Source organism: Anolis sagrei, chromosome 5 (genome assembly GCF_037176765.1).
Source record: "Anolis sagrei isolate rAnoSag1 chromosome 5, rAnoSag1.mat, whole genome shotgun sequence".
NCBI lineage: Eukaryota > Metazoa > Chordata > Lepidosauria > Squamata > Dactyloidae > Anolis > Anolis sagrei.
This window is the reverse complement of record NC_090025.1, coordinates 86029313-86047382: the sequence shown is the minus strand read 5'-3', so window position 1 is coordinate 86047382 and position 18070 is coordinate 86029313. Positions and strand designations below refer to the sequence as shown.

General features: G+C 38.6%; 1 protein-coding gene across 1 annotated transcript in view; it reads right to left on the bottom strand.

The window, feature by feature from the left end:
• The window catches only part of PHTF2 (putative homeodomain transcription factor 2), a 98881-nt gene that overhangs the window by 18338 nt on the left and 62473 nt on the right, over positions 1 to 18070 (bottom strand). The window contains exons 6-9 of the mRNA XM_060778310.2: positions 17366 to 17531; positions 16641 to 16805; positions 7894 to 8095; positions 879 to 1037 (exon numbers count right to left, since the gene is read on the bottom strand). Coding sequence (XP_060634293.2) covers positions 879 to 1037; positions 7894 to 8095; positions 16641 to 16805; positions 17366 to 17531 — 692 coding nt within the window. The remainder of the gene's footprint in view (positions 1 to 878; positions 1038 to 7893; positions 8096 to 16640; positions 16806 to 17365; positions 17532 to 18070) is intronic.

Below are 18070 nucleotides of genomic sequence, written 5' to 3'. Positions count from 1 at the left end.
CTCAAAAACCACTCGACGAACTGGCACCAAATTTGGAAACAATATACCTAACAACCCAATGTATGTCCTTCACTCAAAAAATGCATTTTGTCATTTGGGAGTTGCAGTTGCTGGGATTTATAGTTCACCTACAATCAAAGAGCATTCTGAACCCCACCAACGATGAAATTGAACCAAACTTGGTACACAGTTCTCCCATGACCAACAAAAAATACTGGAAGGGTTTGGTAGACAGTGTCCTTTGGTTTTCGAGTTGTAGTTCACCTACATCCAGAGATCACTGTGGACTCAAACAATGAAGGATCTGGACCAAACTCTACTCAATATGCCCAAATGTGAACACTGGTAGAGTTTGGGGAAAATAGAATCTTGACATTTGGGAGTTGTAGTTGCTGGGATTTATAGTTCACCTACAATCACAGAGCTTTCTGAATCCCACCAACGATAGAATTGGGCCAAACCTCCCACACAGAACCCCCATGTGGGCCACAGCAACGCATGGCAGGAGACGGCTAGTTTAAGATAAAATTCAAGATAAAATATAGCACTGATTAAAATAACATGTTAATAAAATACCAACAGCAGTAGAAGAGCAAAGGACAATCACGCTTTCTGTTATTACACTCTTTAAAAAATCAAGCGTTAATTGAAATGAAAAAAAATCTTCATATTGATAAAATGTGTAGGAAGACAATTTCGAATCCTGGATATCACAGCTAGGAAGGCTCTCTTTCTGACAGCTACCCAGTGAAGGAAAGACCAATGAATGTGAGGCTGACAGGCATAACAATTTTTTTTAAAGGGATTCTTCATTTTGATAAATACATATAGATGGTTGGAGAAAATAGTATAGATAGAGAATCGGTGCAGGGGCATACCTCCACGGGATAATGTTTCTTATAATGATGAGGTTTCCTGTTTCGAAATGCACAGTCACTGGAAGCACGTTCTGCATTACGGCGCAGGGTATATCCAGTTTCTGGGACCTCCTCACTTGAAACTTCATCAGAAACATTAGTCACTGTTCTGTGATTGTCCTAATCCAATTAAGAATGAGCTATTAGCAAAATAAACATTGTTTTTACTTCAAATATAACTTAATTCAATTCTGTGTTGTTTCGGTATAATCCTATGTACATATATCTGTACAAGACATATTAACAGAAATGTAATAAAGAACTTGAAATGCTATGGGAATGCATTTATATTATTTCTTCTCTGGCTACAGAAATTGCAAGCACTCCATTTTGGCCTTTTTCAAATACATACATATTAAAAGAACTGAAAATGCAAGTAATTCTGTTTATATAATTCTATTTTTGCTATCTTTTTTGCCGAACAATGAGAAAGAATACACTAGGCACATACAAAAGCAAAACCAAACACAGGTAAGAAATTCTTGGCATGGATGGTATTGTTATTCAAGTCAGTCAGATGGCAGACAAACAAGAAAAACAGCAATTCTCTTTCATATATCAGCAGCAGCAGTAGCATTTCCTGAAAAGAGGAAACCGCAAGCTACAAAGGCTATGCGGAAAGGAAGGCTTGTACAATACTATTAGTCAAACATTTAAAATAATGGACACATTGTAATTGTTGACACTGAGCATTATTATTCTGAAGTGTGCTCAATTATGCAATACTCATGCTTCTTCATGCATTGTGGAGTATGGGACTTTCCTCCACCATGTCAAGTAATTTTATCTGGTTTGTTACCTCTCCACCCTTCCTCAACAGAAAATATAGTGGCAGCATTTATGAATTCTTTCCTCTTTTTTAGACCATATGTACTTGACTTCAAGAATAAAATTCACTGCCTAGCTGTGACTGGAATTAGGGGGATGGCCCTTAAATGGCTGTCCTCTTTCCTTCAAAAACAGGGTCAACGTGTGGAGAGAGAAGGGTCGGTCTCTAAGAGGGCCCCTCTCAAATGTGGAGTCCTTTCAGGGGGCTATCCTCTCCCCCTTGTTGTTTAATATCTATATGCAACCACTTGCCCAGCTGATGCGAGGTTTTGGGCTTGAGTGCTATCAGTATGCTTATGACACTCAACTCATCCTGAGGATGGAAGGCCAACCGGACTCAATACCTGATCATTTCCATCAATGCCTTGAGGCTGTTACTGGATGGCTGCATGCCAGTAGGCTGAGGGTGAATCCAGAAAAGATGGAGATCCTCTGGTTGGGCCGCTCAGACGGAGGGGTGATCCGGTTGCCTACCCTGGATGGCGTGATATTACACCCGTCATCCTTGGTAAAGAGTCTGGGAGTCCTTTTAGACCCTCTGCTGATGATGGAGGCCCAGGCCTCTGCTGCGAGCAGAGTCGCATTTTTCCATCTGCGTCAGGCTAGGTGGCTGGTTCCCTATCTGTCCAGAGATGACCTGGCCATGGTGATCCAGGCTACGATTATCTCAAGGCTGGTCTATTGTAATGCCCTTTACATAGGCCTGCCTTTATCGGTGATCCGGAAACTTAAACTAGTGCAAAATGCTGCTGCCCAGCTTCTCGCAGGGGTTCCAGCGAGGTGCCACATCACTCCAATCTTGCAGCAACTGCACTGGTTACCGATTGAGCACCGGATTACCTTCAAAGTGCTGGTTCTTACCTTTAAGGTCTTATATGGCCTGGGGCTGGAGTACCTGAAGGACCGCCTCACCCCCTACCAATCCCCGAGATCACTTCGTTCAGACTATCACAATCTCCTTGAAGTTCCCAATTTTAGGACCATTCACCTGATGTCTACTAGGCGTAGAGCTTTCACAGTGGTGGCTCCTTATCTGTGGAATGCTTTGCCAGTGGGAACACGAGCTCTCTGTGATTTACTTGCTTTTCGTAGAGCTTGTAAAACTTATTTATTTAGGTGGCATTTGAATTTTGCTGATCGAAGTTGTTCTTGATCTTATATGTAATGTATCACATGTGTATATTGTAAACCGCTCCGATCCTTCGAGGAGTGGCGGTATATAAAATTGATGAATAAATAAATAAATAAACTAAAAAATTACAGATGTCTTCAGATCATTCAAACAAAGAAAAAAGGGGTCAAACTACAGTGACAGGCAAGGTGAGAATCCCTGAGTGTACTTTCTAGAATTTGGTGTATGTTCTAGCAAAAGAAATCGCAGATGCATTGTGGATTCATAATGTTCCATCAAATACAGGTGAAACAGCAACGAATAATAGGAATGGCCTGTTAATTAGGTGGAAGCAGTGTATCGCTTGTTCTAGAAATTAATTTCTCCCAATTGTGAATGATCACAATTTTTTTCTTGCTATGAAACACTTTAATGTGTTCATTGCAATACAGACCCAGTTTTAACCTACTGACATAACTGATGCTTCAGAAAATTACAAAGCACTTCAGAAACAAGCTTAAAATAATTTACTAGACCAGTGGTTCTTAACCTTTGTTGGGTCATACACCTCTTTGAAAACCTGATAAAAGCTAAAAAGACGTACTGTGCCATTAAACATATTTAAGTTATGGATGACTGGTTCAATTGTTTTTTACCACTTGGAAAAAGAGCTCAATGGAGACTAACACTAATTGCTTGATTCAATGCGCACACGGAGGAAGGAAAATTGGCTGTATGTTTGTTTTCTTTAATTCCTAATTCTGATGGAAATAGTGACAGTCTTTTCCTAGTGCTGAAAACACTGTTTTCATCATCATCATCATCATCATCATCATCTTTAATTACTTATTAATCGCCCTCCATCCGAGATGTTCCAGGCAATTTACATAGCAGAAATTATACAGGATAAAACACGTACACACAAATATTAAAATTAACATGGGTCAAATGCTCTAGTAAAAAGCCAGGTCTGAAGTGCTAAGATAAAATGCCCTAAGTCATGCATGGCTCTGAAATAGGGAGGCAAGGAATTCCATAAGGCAGGGGCAGGAATAGAGAAGGCCCTGCGCCTGGTGCTTTCCAAGTGCACTTCCCTAGGACCCGGCATATAGAGCAAATCGTGTTGGGATGGTCATGGAGACCTTCGATGATGGTAGAAGGAGAGACGGTTTCTAAGATACAATGGACCCTGGCCATATAAAGTTTTAAAGGTCAGGACCAGCATCTTATACAAACCACGATGCTCAATTGGGAGCCAGTGTAGATGCCGCAGCACTGATGTTATATGGCATTTCATGGGTGTTTTTGTGAGTAACCTGGCTGCAGCATTCTGGACAATACGGAGCTTTCGGGTCTTAGAAATAGGAAGGCCAACATACAAGGCGTTACAATAGTCTAGCCTAGATGTGACCGTGGCATGGATGACTGTTGCTAGAGCCTCATCCGACAGGTAAGGTGCCAGTTGCCTCGCTTGTCATAGATGGAAAAAGGCCTGCTTGCTGGCAGCAGCGACCTGAGCCTCCATCTTCAGTTGCGAATCCAAAACGACACTAGGCTCTTAATGGTAGGCGATGGAGATAGAGCAGCGCCATCAAAGGTAGGTAACGGATGGGTTGGACCTATCAGGCAGCCATGCCACAGGATCTCAGTCTTCGCTGGATTCACCTTCAGTCTGCTAGCACGTAGCCAGTTCGACAAAGCCTCCAGGCATAAGGGTAAATTAAAAACAAAAAGTGACTTACTGTATATACTCGAGTATAAGCCCCTTTTTAAGGCTGAAAAAGCTCCCCTCGGCTTATACTCGAGCCAAGGTTATTTATTATTTTATTCTGTTATCAATATTATTTTTATTATATTTATTTAATTACTCTATTATTATTTTATTATATTTAATTACTCTATTATTATTACATTTATTATTTTACTTTATTATTATTGATATTATTACATTTATTATTTTACTTTATTATTATTGATATTATTACATTTATTATTTTACTCTATTATTGTTATTATTACATTTATTATTTTGCTCTCTATTATTATTATTATTATTATTATTTAGCACATATACATTGAAGAAGGCTAGAATAATGGTTTAATCAGAGTTGGGCAGTCTTATATTACAGTTTTATGTAAATAGTCAGAAACATTTAACCTACTGATGCCTCAATTAATGTAATTTTATTGGTATCTATTTTTATTTTGAACTTGACCAGTATCTGCTGCATTTTGCACCCTCGGCTTATACTCGAGTCAATACATTTTTCCAGTTTTTGTGGTAAAATTAGGTGCCTCAGCTTATATTCGTGTCAGCTTATACTCGAGTATATATGGTAATTTACAAACTTAAATGCAACTTCTTTGATGGAAAGGGTTCATTATCTTAGAAGAAATTGATGAAATGTAGTGTGATAATATCAGTACAGTCACAACATTTTCCTTTCATTCCCTAACAGAAGTTATTACAACATCAGGTCATTTATCTTATCAAAATTAATATACAGGCAGTCCCCAAGTTATGACTTACATATGACTCCTACTTAAGAAATGTGGGTTTTGGTTTTTGTTTTGTTTTTTCGTGTCAGGAGCGACTTTGAGAAACTGCAAGTCACTTCTGGTGTAAGACAACTCATCGTCTGCAAGGACGTTGCCCAGGGGATGCCCGGATGTTTAACATTTTACCATCATTGTGGGAAGCTTCTCTCATGTCCCCACATGGGGAGCTGGAGCTGTCAGGGGGAGCTCAACCCACTCTCCCCGGATTGAAATGTGGGTGAGACAAAAGGAAATCAGCCCTGTTGTCTCACCCTGGTGAGGAAATCTACCCCTAGGAACAAATACTGCAGAGGTGTTAACTCTTCCCTAAGTTACCCAATACTAGAAAAAATTGACGAGTTACACTTTAAAATGTACCTATTCTGAGTTACATACAAGTTCAACTTAAGAAGAAACCTACAGCACCTATAATATTCATAACCCAGAGACTGACTGTACTAATTTTGGGAGCTAGGGGCAACCTGCAGTCCAAGGAATTTGACCAAGAACAACACAAGAACAGCACATTATGGGAATATTTAAACCTCCATTCCCTATTTGATGAAATCAATGAATGGGAGGGGAGGAGGGAATTCCACATCATTTCTTCCTATTGCTGTGAGGAAAGGAATTTGTATAATGACTGCTCACAGTAGAGACTAAAACTTCTTTGTCTTAGCCCAATGATCCTCATAAACGAATAGTGCCTATATGTTCCTACCCCCAAACTGCTGGATCATCAACTGGGGATAGTGGGCGGACCACCCTGGGCTCCTGTTTGCAGCTACTTAAGGCCAGAGTTTCCCTATATGTGGAATAGGATAAAGGTTTCCAGGACTGTGATATAATTTATTTATTTATTTATTTCGTATATTTCTATCCGCCCTTCTCCCCATAAGGGGGACTCAGAGCGGCCTCACATAAGCATCGGAAGATGCTAGCAGCATAAATACCATAAAAATTACAATTAACAATAAAATCATTTTTAAAACATTATACAACATTATCAGTAAATTTAACAATAAATTAAAGTGCCAGTAAAACCAAAAACCAAGCCAGGAGAATCCAGGTTGCAAAATCTAAAATTCCTTTTCCTATTGCCGCTGGCCTCTAATCTAATTTATTTATTTATTTATTTCGAGTATTTCTACCCCGCCCTTCTCAACACCCGAAGGGGGACTCAGGGCGGCTTACAAAAGGCACAATTCGATGCCAGCAATACACATAGTAAGATAAATACATAGCAGCAACAATTATAAAACAATTAAAACAACCCAGCTTTACAGTACAACTAATAAAAACCAATCTAGTGATCAACGTTCGCCAAGCTCAAAATCTGCTAGTTCATTCCACACTGTCATAATCCTATCCAACTCTAGTCGTCATTGTCCTTTGTCTGTCTGTCAGATGACCCAAAAGCCTGGTCCCATGTCCATGTTTTTAGTTTCCTTCTAAAAGAGAGGAGGGATGTCGATGACCTAATTTCCCTGGGAAGCGAATTCCACAGGCGAGGGGCTACCACCGAGAAGGCCCTGCTCCTCATCCCCACCAATCTCACTTGTGATAGAGGTGGGGCCGAGAGCAGGGCCTCCCCAGAAGATCTTAAACTCCAAGGTGGGATGTAGAAGGAGCTATGTTCAGACAGGTACGCTGGGCCGGAGCCATATAGGGTTTTGTAGGCCAAAACCAGCACTCTGAATTGTGCTCGGAACTGGATAGGCAGCCAGTGGAGCTGACATAACAGAGGGTTGGTATGTTCCCTGTATGACGCTCCGGTGAGTAATCTGGCCGCCACCCGATGGACTAATTGAAGTTTCCGAACAATCGTCAAAGGCAACCCCATGTAGAGTGCGTTGCAGTAATCTATTCGGGATGTAACAAGAGCGTGGACCACTGTGGCCAGATCCGACTTACCAAGGTACGGGCGCAACTGGCGCGCAAGTTTTAATTGTGCAAAAGCTCTCCCAGCCTTAGAGCCAGGTCTTCAGTTGTCTTCTAAAGGATAGGAGGTTGGTGGCCAACCTGATGTCCTTAGGGAGAGAGTTCCACAGACGGGGGGGGAGGGGGGGGCACTGCCGAGAAGGCCCTGTCTCTCGTTCCCACCAATCGTGTTTGCGAGAGTGGTGAGATCGAGAGCAGGGCCTCTCTTGACGATCTTAAGCTTCGTGATGGTTCATAGCAGAAGATACGTTCGGACAGGTAATCTGGGCCAGAACCGTTTTAAAGGGCTTTAAAGGTTAAAACCAGCACTTTGAATTGTGCCCGGAAGCTGATCGGCAGCCAGTGATATAATCCTCAAATTAAAAGGGCTTTTTTTTTTTTTTTTTTTTTAGTGAAACAGTTTCTAACTACAGTCCAGGTGTTCAAAACTTCTACTATTATGGTAAAGTCCTACTATGAGAGACAGAAAGTTGGTCATGACAGTCTTTTGGTGCAATTATCATATGAAAATTACTGATGGTGAGCCCATGGCAAATCAACAAGAAATGAGACACTCACTTTGTGATGATTTGGATTACTGAATGCATTTCTGACTGTTCCTGTGCTCCAGCATGTCTCTTCTGATCTGATAATTTCAGAGTGTGACTCAGGAAACTGTAAAACATCTTCGTTGCCTTTCACTGTCTTTTTTCCATCAAGGGAGACATACCCATTGTCAGTCTCTGTAGATTTATCTATAGAGTTCTTCATTTTCTTCACTCTAGAGTTAAACATATACATAAAATTAAGAAATTATTTTTTTCGCTATAACTTCCTCCATTTCCAGTTTCTCCAATTGTCATACAACAGAAAAAGTATGCGGACTTAATTTAACATGTGATATATTAATGTCATATAGTATTTTAATCTGCAAAATTCCTGCAAAGAATTCTGGATATGCAAAGTGAACTGCCAAATTCAACTGCTTTTTTCTTGAAAGTGGCATTTGCTTTTAATAAAGATTTGTTTATGACCACAAAAATATAGCAGTTCCTTAGTCTTGTATGCTCAGAGCAAAAGAAAAGTAACAAAACACATGGTTTCTTGCAAAAAAATTACAATGTTGAATGTATGCCATACTTTCCTTTAACGGTACTTGTAACATTTACTTAAAAGTAGACTAATAAGACCTCTATTAGTCGACTAATAACACCTTCATGAGGTCACAAAGAGTCGGAAGCGACTGAACGAATAAACAAAAAACAATAAGTCCTCTAAGCAGTAGAAACTGAATGAAATATTAGATAACAGTATTTTCTTCTGGATATAAAATGAAAGAAACTGACTACATTCAGCCAAGTAATTCAGAAATGTCATTATAAAAATATGAATGGAGTGAATAGATGGATGACCATGAAATACGGAAAGCTTTAAATACTGCCAAACAATGCACTTTTTCTTACACTAATGTTGGTTTTCCAGCAAATTCACAGATATTCCTATTTCTCCATCATTACAATTCATTAGAACATTGACATATTCATACATGCTCACACAGTATTTTCTGAGCCCCAAATAAAAACTGAAAGTGTTGCTTGCCTAAGTACACATTTTATATGAAAATTTGGATCAGAAGAAACAGAAATACAGCAAGGAAATGTCAGAAACCTAGTTTATATAATACTAGCTGTCCTCTGCCACGTGTTGCTGTGGCCCAGTCTGTGTATATGTGCTTTATGTGTGTATATTTGTGTATATGTATGTATTATATGTGTGTTTGCCTATATATGTGTGTGTGCACGCGCATGCGCGTGTGCATACATTGTAATGTATTTTTTGGCTATTCTGCTGTGTTTTCAGTGTTTTTATGAGTGATGGTCACTTGTTGGCATGATACATGTATTGTGTCCAAATTTGGTGTCAATTCATGCAGTGGTTTTTGAATTATGTTAATCCCACAAACAAACATTACATTTTTGTTTATATAGACTGGCTAAGGTAGTTTAGTTTAATAATTCTGATATTATTTCATTGATCTTCATTGCATATTATGAATATTTAATAAGTAGACTGCCACAAGACATATTAGTAGCCAAATTAGTGGGTAACAAACACAGGTTCATAGCGAGATAAAGCTAGCTCTTGGCAAGAGTAGTAGCGACACTGCCGCTGACAGGATATACAGCAAGAATGGGCAATCCATGGTCCTAAATGGTTCTAAAGTACTTACAAAACTAAAGTTCTCATGGTGAAAACTAGGGGGTGCTGGTGCTTTGCTTCTACAGTGTTGCTAAAGTTTTGTTGGTGAAAATTTCAGAACTCTAACAAAACTTTCAAAATTTTGTTGTAAATTATTATTATTATTAATTATTATTAAACATTATTTGTACCCCGCTAGCCTCTCCCAAAGGATTCGATGCGGCTTACACAGGCCGAGGCCTCAACACACAACACAACAGTACAATCTAAGCAAATCAAACAATTAAACAATTAAAAACAGAATAAAGCAAAATAAATGGCAGTTTCTAATTGGTTCTGTCTTTAAAATTGCCAATAATAAAATAACAATGCAATTTTGAAAGTTTTGTTAGAGTTCTGAAATTTTCACCACGCAAAGCACTAGCGCCCCCTAGTTTTCACCACCAGAACTTTAGGTTGTAAGTACTTTAGAACCATGGATCGCCCATGCCTAATATACAGGGTTTGAATGGAAACCAAATCCTGCAGCTTTTTTCATTTTCCGGCAGAACACGTCAAAGAACATCCTCTAAATTCTTGTATCACCTACTAGCTTTGAACTTCATCTTCCCTCTACCCTAGCTAAATAAAAGGAAACAAATAAGGAATAAGGAACTTGAAAACTGAGACTTCTGCCAAGATTCAACTTGTCTGTCAATCATCAAATAGAAAGGATGAAATAACCAAGGACAAACGTGACATGTGGGCATCAGCAAAAAAGAAAAAAGAAAGAAAATTGTGGCTGGAAGAAGATGACGCCTCTAAGGCCAACTCAGACTTAGAATATTGCATCTGAAAACTGTTGATCAGTTCAAAGTATGCACACGCGTAAATGTAAAACCCGTATCTGGCCATTAAATTTGCAGATAATAGTATGGATGAGTCCTCATCGACCTGAAGGGAGCATTTTGTTATTCAAACCCTTTTTAACCTCCTCGAGATAGAATTCAAAGCCTGTAGCAAAATGGCTGGGGAAAGTGGAAGGCAAAAGGAAGAGGGGCCGACCAAGGGCAAGATGGATGGATGGCATCCTTGAAGGGACTGGACTGACCTTGAAGGAGCTGGGGGTGGTGACGGCCGACAGGGAGCTCTGGCGTGGGCTGGTCCATGAGCTCACGAAGAGTCGGAGACGACTGAACGAATGAACAACACAACAAGCAACATGGTTGTCTGAAGTCAGTGACCCTGTTTTCATCGTGTCTGGAAACTGCCAGATTGGCAAAGGTTGTCCTAAAGTATGGGATTTCATCTTACCTGTTTAATAACACGACAAATAAAATAAAATAAATAAATAACATTTCATCCCTGATCTGTATCTCTCCTCTTTTTTCTATCCCCTCCCACCTTTTACCAACATGTACATCGTTCACTTGCCCTTCAAATCTTTTCTTTATTGAGAAATAAAAAAAAATATTCCAAAAATTATTACAGTATAACGTGTTACGTCCATCTAGAGCAGTGTTTCTCAGCCTTCCTAATGCTGCGATCCCTTAATACAGTTCCTCCTCTTGTGGTGACCCCCCCCCCCCCCCGCAACCATACAATTATATTTGTTGCTACTTCATAACTGTAATTTTGATACTGATATGATTTGTAATGTCAATATCAGATATGCAGGATGTATTTTCATTCACTGGACCAAATTTGGCATGAATACCCCATACACCCAAATTTGAATACTGGTGGGGTGGGGTGGGGGGGTTGATTTTGTCATTTGGGAGTTGTAGTTGCTGGAATTTATAGTTAACCTAAAATCAAAGAGCATTCTGAACTCCACCAACAATAGAATTGAACCAAACTTGGCAAACCAGGACCAACAGAAAATACTGGAAAGGTCCAGCTCTCACATCCGTAGGTTACTACAGGGAATACCATGGCTTTGTCTATGCGGATCTTTGTTGTCAGTGTGATGTCTCTACTCTTTACTATTTTATCGAGACTGGACATTGCTCTCCTCCCAAGAAGTAAGCGTCTTCTGATTTCCTGGCCACAGTCTGCATCTGCAGTAATCTTTGCATCTAGAAATACAAAGTCTGTCACGGCCTCCACATTTTCTCCCTTTATTTTCCAGTTGTCAATCATTCTTGTTGCCATAATCTTGTTGTTGTTTTTTTTTTTTTTATGTTTAGCTGCAACCCAGCTGTTGCGCTTTCTTCTTTCACCTTGATTAGAAGGCTCCTCAGCTCCTCCTCACTTTCGGCCATCAGAGTGGTGTCATCTGCATATCTGAGGTTGTTAATGTTTCTTCCAGCAATTTTCACCCCAGCTTTGCATTCATCAAGCCCCGCACATCGCATGATGTGTTCTACATACAAGTTAAAAAGGTTGGGGGAGAGTATGCAGCCTTGCCGTACGCCTTTCCCAATCTTGAACCAGTCTGTTGTTCCGTGGTGAGTTCTTACTGTTGCTACTTGGTCCTTGTACAGATTCCTCAGGAGAGAAACAAGGTGGCTTGGGATGCCCATCCCACCAAGAACTTGCCACAATTTATTATGATCCACACAGTCAAAGGCTTTAGAGTAGTCAATGAAGCAGAAATAGATGTTTTTCTGAAACTCCCTGCTTTTCTCCATTATCCAGCGGATATTGGCAATCTGGTCTCTCGTTCCTCTGCCTTTTCTAAACCCAGCTTGAACATCTGGCAACTCTCGCTCCATGTATTGCTGGAGTCTTCCTTGCAGGATCTTAACCATAACCATAAGATTAACAAAACAATATAAGCATAAAAATTGTCACCACAACACATATATATTAAAAGTAATCCTGCCTGTTCAAGGCAAATTAAAAAATTTAAAAGGCCGGGCCAAGATTTGTGCAAGCCCAAAAATTCTAGGGGGCCCGGGAATTAAGTGCAATGCTATGGCAGGCAACAATAATATTAGGTAAGGGTCTGTGGCTGTTCATTCTGGGGCTGATTAGAGGAAGTGATCTGGGTAACTGGTAGGAAGAATAAGGCCGTATTCGACAATGTGTAAGACTGAGTTAGAACTGGTCATTTTCAAAGGCTTGTTGAAACCACCAGGTCTTCAAGCTCTTATGAAAGGAGGGGAGGGATGGGGCCTATCCTATTTCCCGTGTACAGAACATTAGCAAATACAAGCTCTGTGGCTTTTAAAAATATAGGCAGTCCCCAAGTTACGAACAAGATAGTTTCTGTAGGTTTGTTCTTAAGCTGAATTTGTATGTAAGTCAGAACAGGTATAGTTTTAAGTTAACTCCAACCATATAGAAGGAGACAGCTCTGAATAGCACAGGAAAGAGTTAATATCCCTGTGGTGTTTGTTTTTCTGTCTGTGCACTTGTTCAGAAGATTTCACCACACTTTATCCCGGTGATAATTGGATAACTGGACACCTTTTCCCCATGATAACTCTTCCAGGAGTGAATTTCCCTTCCGAGGGGTAGATTTTTCTCACTTCCTGTTGTCTCACCCCTGTTCTTAACTGTGAGTCATTAGTAAGTTGGATGTTTGTAACTTGGGGACTATATGTAAATATCATATACTGTATATACACGAGTATAAGCTGACCCGAATATAAGCCGAGGCACCTAATTTTACCACAAAAAACTGGGAAAATGTATTGACTCGAGTATAAGCCGAGGGTGGGAAATGCAGCAGCTACTAGTAAATTTAAAAATAAAAATAGATACCAATAAAATTATATTAATTTAGGCATCAGTAGGTTAAATGTTTTTGAATATTTACATAAAACTGTAATTCAAGATAAGACTGTCCAACTCTGATTAAACCATTATTCTAACCTTCTTCAATGTAAATATGCTTACATGTCCTCCAATAAGAATAAACAGAGTAAAATAATAATAATAGAGTAAAATAATAAATGTAACAATAACAATAACAGAGAAAAATAATAAATGTAATAACAACAACAATAAATAATGTAATAATAACAAAGTACGAGGGGTATTTTTAAAGTAAGGTCTGTTTTGTTGTAGACACTAGTAGTTCGCGCGCATACCGCAACGAGCACGTGCGCCGTGATGCCTCGGGAACAACTGTGCTCAGTTTCCGCTCTGTAGCTAACTTGTACGGTTCTGTTCTGTGCTTTAAAAATGTTTAAGACTATCAACTCACCCTCCGCATGTGAGGTTCGCTCAGTGATACGGTTTTTGTCAGCAAGGAACCTGCCTGCTGCAGAAATTCATCGACAGATTTGTGAAGTGTATGGTGATACTGTTATGAGTGAAAGCAAAGTGTATAAGTGGGTTCGACAATTCAAAGATTGCCGTGACAACGTCCATGATGAGGACCGCTTCGGTTGCCCTTCTTTGATTACAGATGATTTAGTGGCTTTTGGTGGCGGCAAGTTTTTATGAAGAGGGTATTTTAAAATTGGTTCAGAGGTATGATAAGTGTTTGAACAAACTTGGCAACTATGTCGAAAAATAGTGAAGTATGTACTTTCTGAAAATAAATTTACTTTTTTGAAATAAACTTTCGTTGTGTACTTATGTTCCAACTGACCTTACTTAAAAAATACCCCTCGTAAAATAATAAATAATATTGACTCAAGTAAAAGCTGGGGGACACTTTTTCAACCTAAAAAAAGGACTGAAAAACTAGGCTTATACTCGAGTATATATAGTATATATTTTAATAAATCTATTTCCCACACTTTATATACATTTTACGTTATAAATTTACATTATATATTGTTGAAGAAAATAAAAAAATGAGTTTTCCAAAGTCTTCTTTTAGAGAGTAGATTATGTTTGCAATTACGGTCAAAGTAGTGGCCACTGTTGTTTTGTATATGCCTTATCTTTAAATGCCTTTCAAATGTTATATAGAAAGAAAATGAGATGTTTATGCGAAACCAAAGTGGGGTAAACCAAGAATGCATTTCCTTTTGTAAAAGAAACATAGATGCCACAATTTTAGTTAACAGTTATCTAAGCATACAGATATAAGACACTGGTGCAACAGGTACAAAATTCATTAATCAGTGAAATGCACTATCCCCTTTCCTGATGCTATAGAAATAAAAGCATTGCATAGCATTAATGCTTAATTTTTAAAAACATCTTAACCAAATGGGAGAATTTTTCCTTTTAGCAATCCTTCCAAGTTGATTACTACGTTAGTTTATGATTAAACAAAGGCGTTTTCTGGATTTAAAACAGTCCGGAGAAGGACAAAAACACAGGCCTCTTTATTATCTAAGACAGAGTCATGAAACTGCCAAAGATTAGGAGACTCTACTGACAAAATTGTCCCCGATGGCTTGTGGATATTTGAAGGCAAAATAACTTTTTAAAAAACAGAGAAGAAAAAGAAATTGAGGCTGATTTGGGGCCCTGGAGGCTGCAAAATGGCCATGGAGCATGTTTGCTATAGTCTCTCCACCTCTACTTTAGGAGATATGAGTCTTAAAAATACCCAGGATGTTGAGAAGCCCTGAGGGACTCTCAAAAAATGCCTGTGGGTTGTGCATATCTTTGGGATCATTCGTTCATCTGATCTTAGTTTAATTGCTTTTAAAAATATTTTGGTAGTTCTTTACTATGAAAAGTATCCCAATAAACCATTTGAGCAGTGTCAAGTAGAAATCTCCATACTAAAAATTTCTGAAATGTCCTGCACATTCCACATTTTTTTTCCTTTTACACAATGGCAGGCAATGCCCAGTTCTGCATTCTTTCCCTCCCTAGTAACTCAGCCTCCAAGATACAGACAACAGACTTTTTGTCCTGCCATCCTCAGTTTCTGAATTAATTAAATCATCATATGTTTTCAGTGTAAATAGCCTGACACTAAATAATATTGCATTTCCTGTCATCATAATTTTTGAAAAATAAAATTGGAAAAAGGAACTAAAAATGGCCCTGCATTTCAAGATGAGTTCATAGAAGAGTCTTTGAACAAATTAAAGTCCACTGCATTATATAATCTCTTAAAAAGCAGAACAAGGAAACTTGCACATACATTCAGAAGAACATTAGGAAGAACAGGATCTACATCTGTTTTTCTTTGGCCTTTGTAAGAAAAAATGATCTAAACCAGAGGTCTTCAAACTTTTTAAACAGAGGACCAGGTCACAGTCTCTCAAACTGTTGGAGGGCCGGATCATAATTTGGAAAAAAACAAAACATGAATGAATTCCTATGCATACTGCACATATCTTATTTGTAGTGGAAAAAACACTTAAAAACAATACAATAATTAAAATGAAGAACAATGTAAAACAGGGGTCCTTAAACTAAGGCCCGGGGGCCAGATATGGCCCTCTAAGGTCATTTACTCGGCCCTCGCTCAGGGTCAACCTAAGTCTGAAACGGCTTGAAAGCACACAACAACAACAACAACAACCCTATCTCATCAGCCAAAAGCCGGTCCACACTTCCCATTGAAATACTAATAAGTTTGTATTTGTTTAAATTGTTCTTCATTTTAATTAATGTATTGTTTTAAAGTGTTTTTGCACTACAAATAAGATATGTGCAGTGTGTATTGGAATTGATTCATGTTATTTTCAAACTATAATCCGGCCCTCTGAGGGACTGTGACCTGGCCCTCTGGTTAAACAGTTTGAGGACCCCTGATGTAAACAAATATAAACTTATTAGTATTTCAATGGGAAGTGTGGGCGTGCTTTTGGCTGATAAGATTGTTGTTGTTGTTGTGTCCTTTCAAGTTGTTTCAGACTTAGGTTGACCCTGAGCGAGGGATGGGTAAATGGCCTTGGGAGGGCCGTATCCAGCCCTCGGGCCTTAGTTTGAGGATCCCTGATCTAAACCATCAGAGAGTTATTTGCATAATTAGAGAGAATACAGCCTCAAGTGTCAAAATTCGTTTAGATTGTTGTAAGGAGATTAAAGATTATGAACACTTAGAGCTATGATTCCCAAACTTTAGTCCTATGGGTGTTTTGATCTATAACTCTCAGAAACCCCAGCTAAATTGGGAGGAATTATGGGAGGTGAAGTTCAAAACATTCAGGAGACCAAAGATTATAAAATACTAAGTAGGCTGTACAGAGGTATGCTGGAAACAGATGAATGCTCACTATGACAGAAAGGGGATAGTGCATCTTCCAGACAGACATATGCTTGAATAAAATACAAACCCTGATAAAAAGAAAGCGGCATGCCAGATATCTCTGAAGACAGCGCCAATACTGTAAGAGGTGCTTGTACCGTAGCTCTGCACTGTTCCTTCCTGTGTGTTATCTGTGGTACTAGAGCCATCTCCTTCCCTATGTACTTCCAAATGTGCTGCTTTCCTTAATTTCCTTCATTAGAAGAGATCAAAAGTGGAAGGTATCTTGTAAGTGTCATTCACTAACACTAAAAAAATGATCAGAGTTCTTTTAAACATGCAACATGTGCTTTAAATCCAGCTATCACGGTGGCTTAAAATATTTTGCTACTGTACATAATAGAAAATTTTTATTCCACCCAAAGTACAAGAAAATTCCCTATCAACTATCGCAAAATAACAGAAACATAAGAACTTCAATTCATTCTCCATTATTCATGTTAACTTTAGTCCTGATGAATTTACTCAGTGCTTAATGATGCACCTTTTAGGTGTTTTATTTTGTTCTCTTTCATGAAATACAAATTATTATTATGTGCAGTTTAACAAAACTACACAACAATATTCACACATTTTAGAAAGGACAATACAATTTTAAAAAATCATCATCGTTCAGGAAAAACATTGACACAATGCAATTTTTAGGTGTGTATAATAGATTTTAATAAACGTATTGCAAAAATATTTTAGTTCCTGAAGTAAATGAGTGCAATTGCATGCATAATGGACCCACAATGTTAGCACCAACTGTACCTTCTCCTTCTCCCTCCTGTACTTGGAGGTGGTTTAGGTGTTCTTGTTGAAACAATCTGACAGTGCACTGTTCCAAGGAGCAACATGAGCCATACAGGCCCTATTACTTCAGTCAGAGGTATATTATGTGGGCCTTCTATTGTACAGAACAATACTACCGCAGCAACTTTTGAAAGAAATAAAAGAGGAGAGCGTGAAGCATCCAATCTGCACCAGTAATAAATAATCAAGCAAACATTCTCAAGTCGAAGATTTCCCCCATATATTGGAGTTCATCTAATTAGAAATGAGTATTTTTCCAAATTAAACACATACCAATGGGTCATAATTTTCTTGATTTCTGTTGGATGGTGCTCTGTTTATTAAGTTACATGTTTTCTGATATTTATAACTGACAGAGCCTTTAAAATACCAGCAACTGGATGACACCAAAACTTATTAAATCCTAGTCATAGACAAATACAGATGTCTTCCCACAATTAAACTTTTTGGAAGCAACTTTTGGATATTCTGATCTGAGAAGAAAAATCTAAAAAGTAACTACCAAAGAAAACACAAAAAAGAGTGTATATGCTAACAATACTCTTTGTCAAATACAATATGAATTTATAGAAAAAGTACCTATTGGGAAGCTGCCACCTTAGCAGAAACTATATATTAATTGTAGTTGTTGGGTGTCTTCAACTCATTTTTACTTATGTAGGT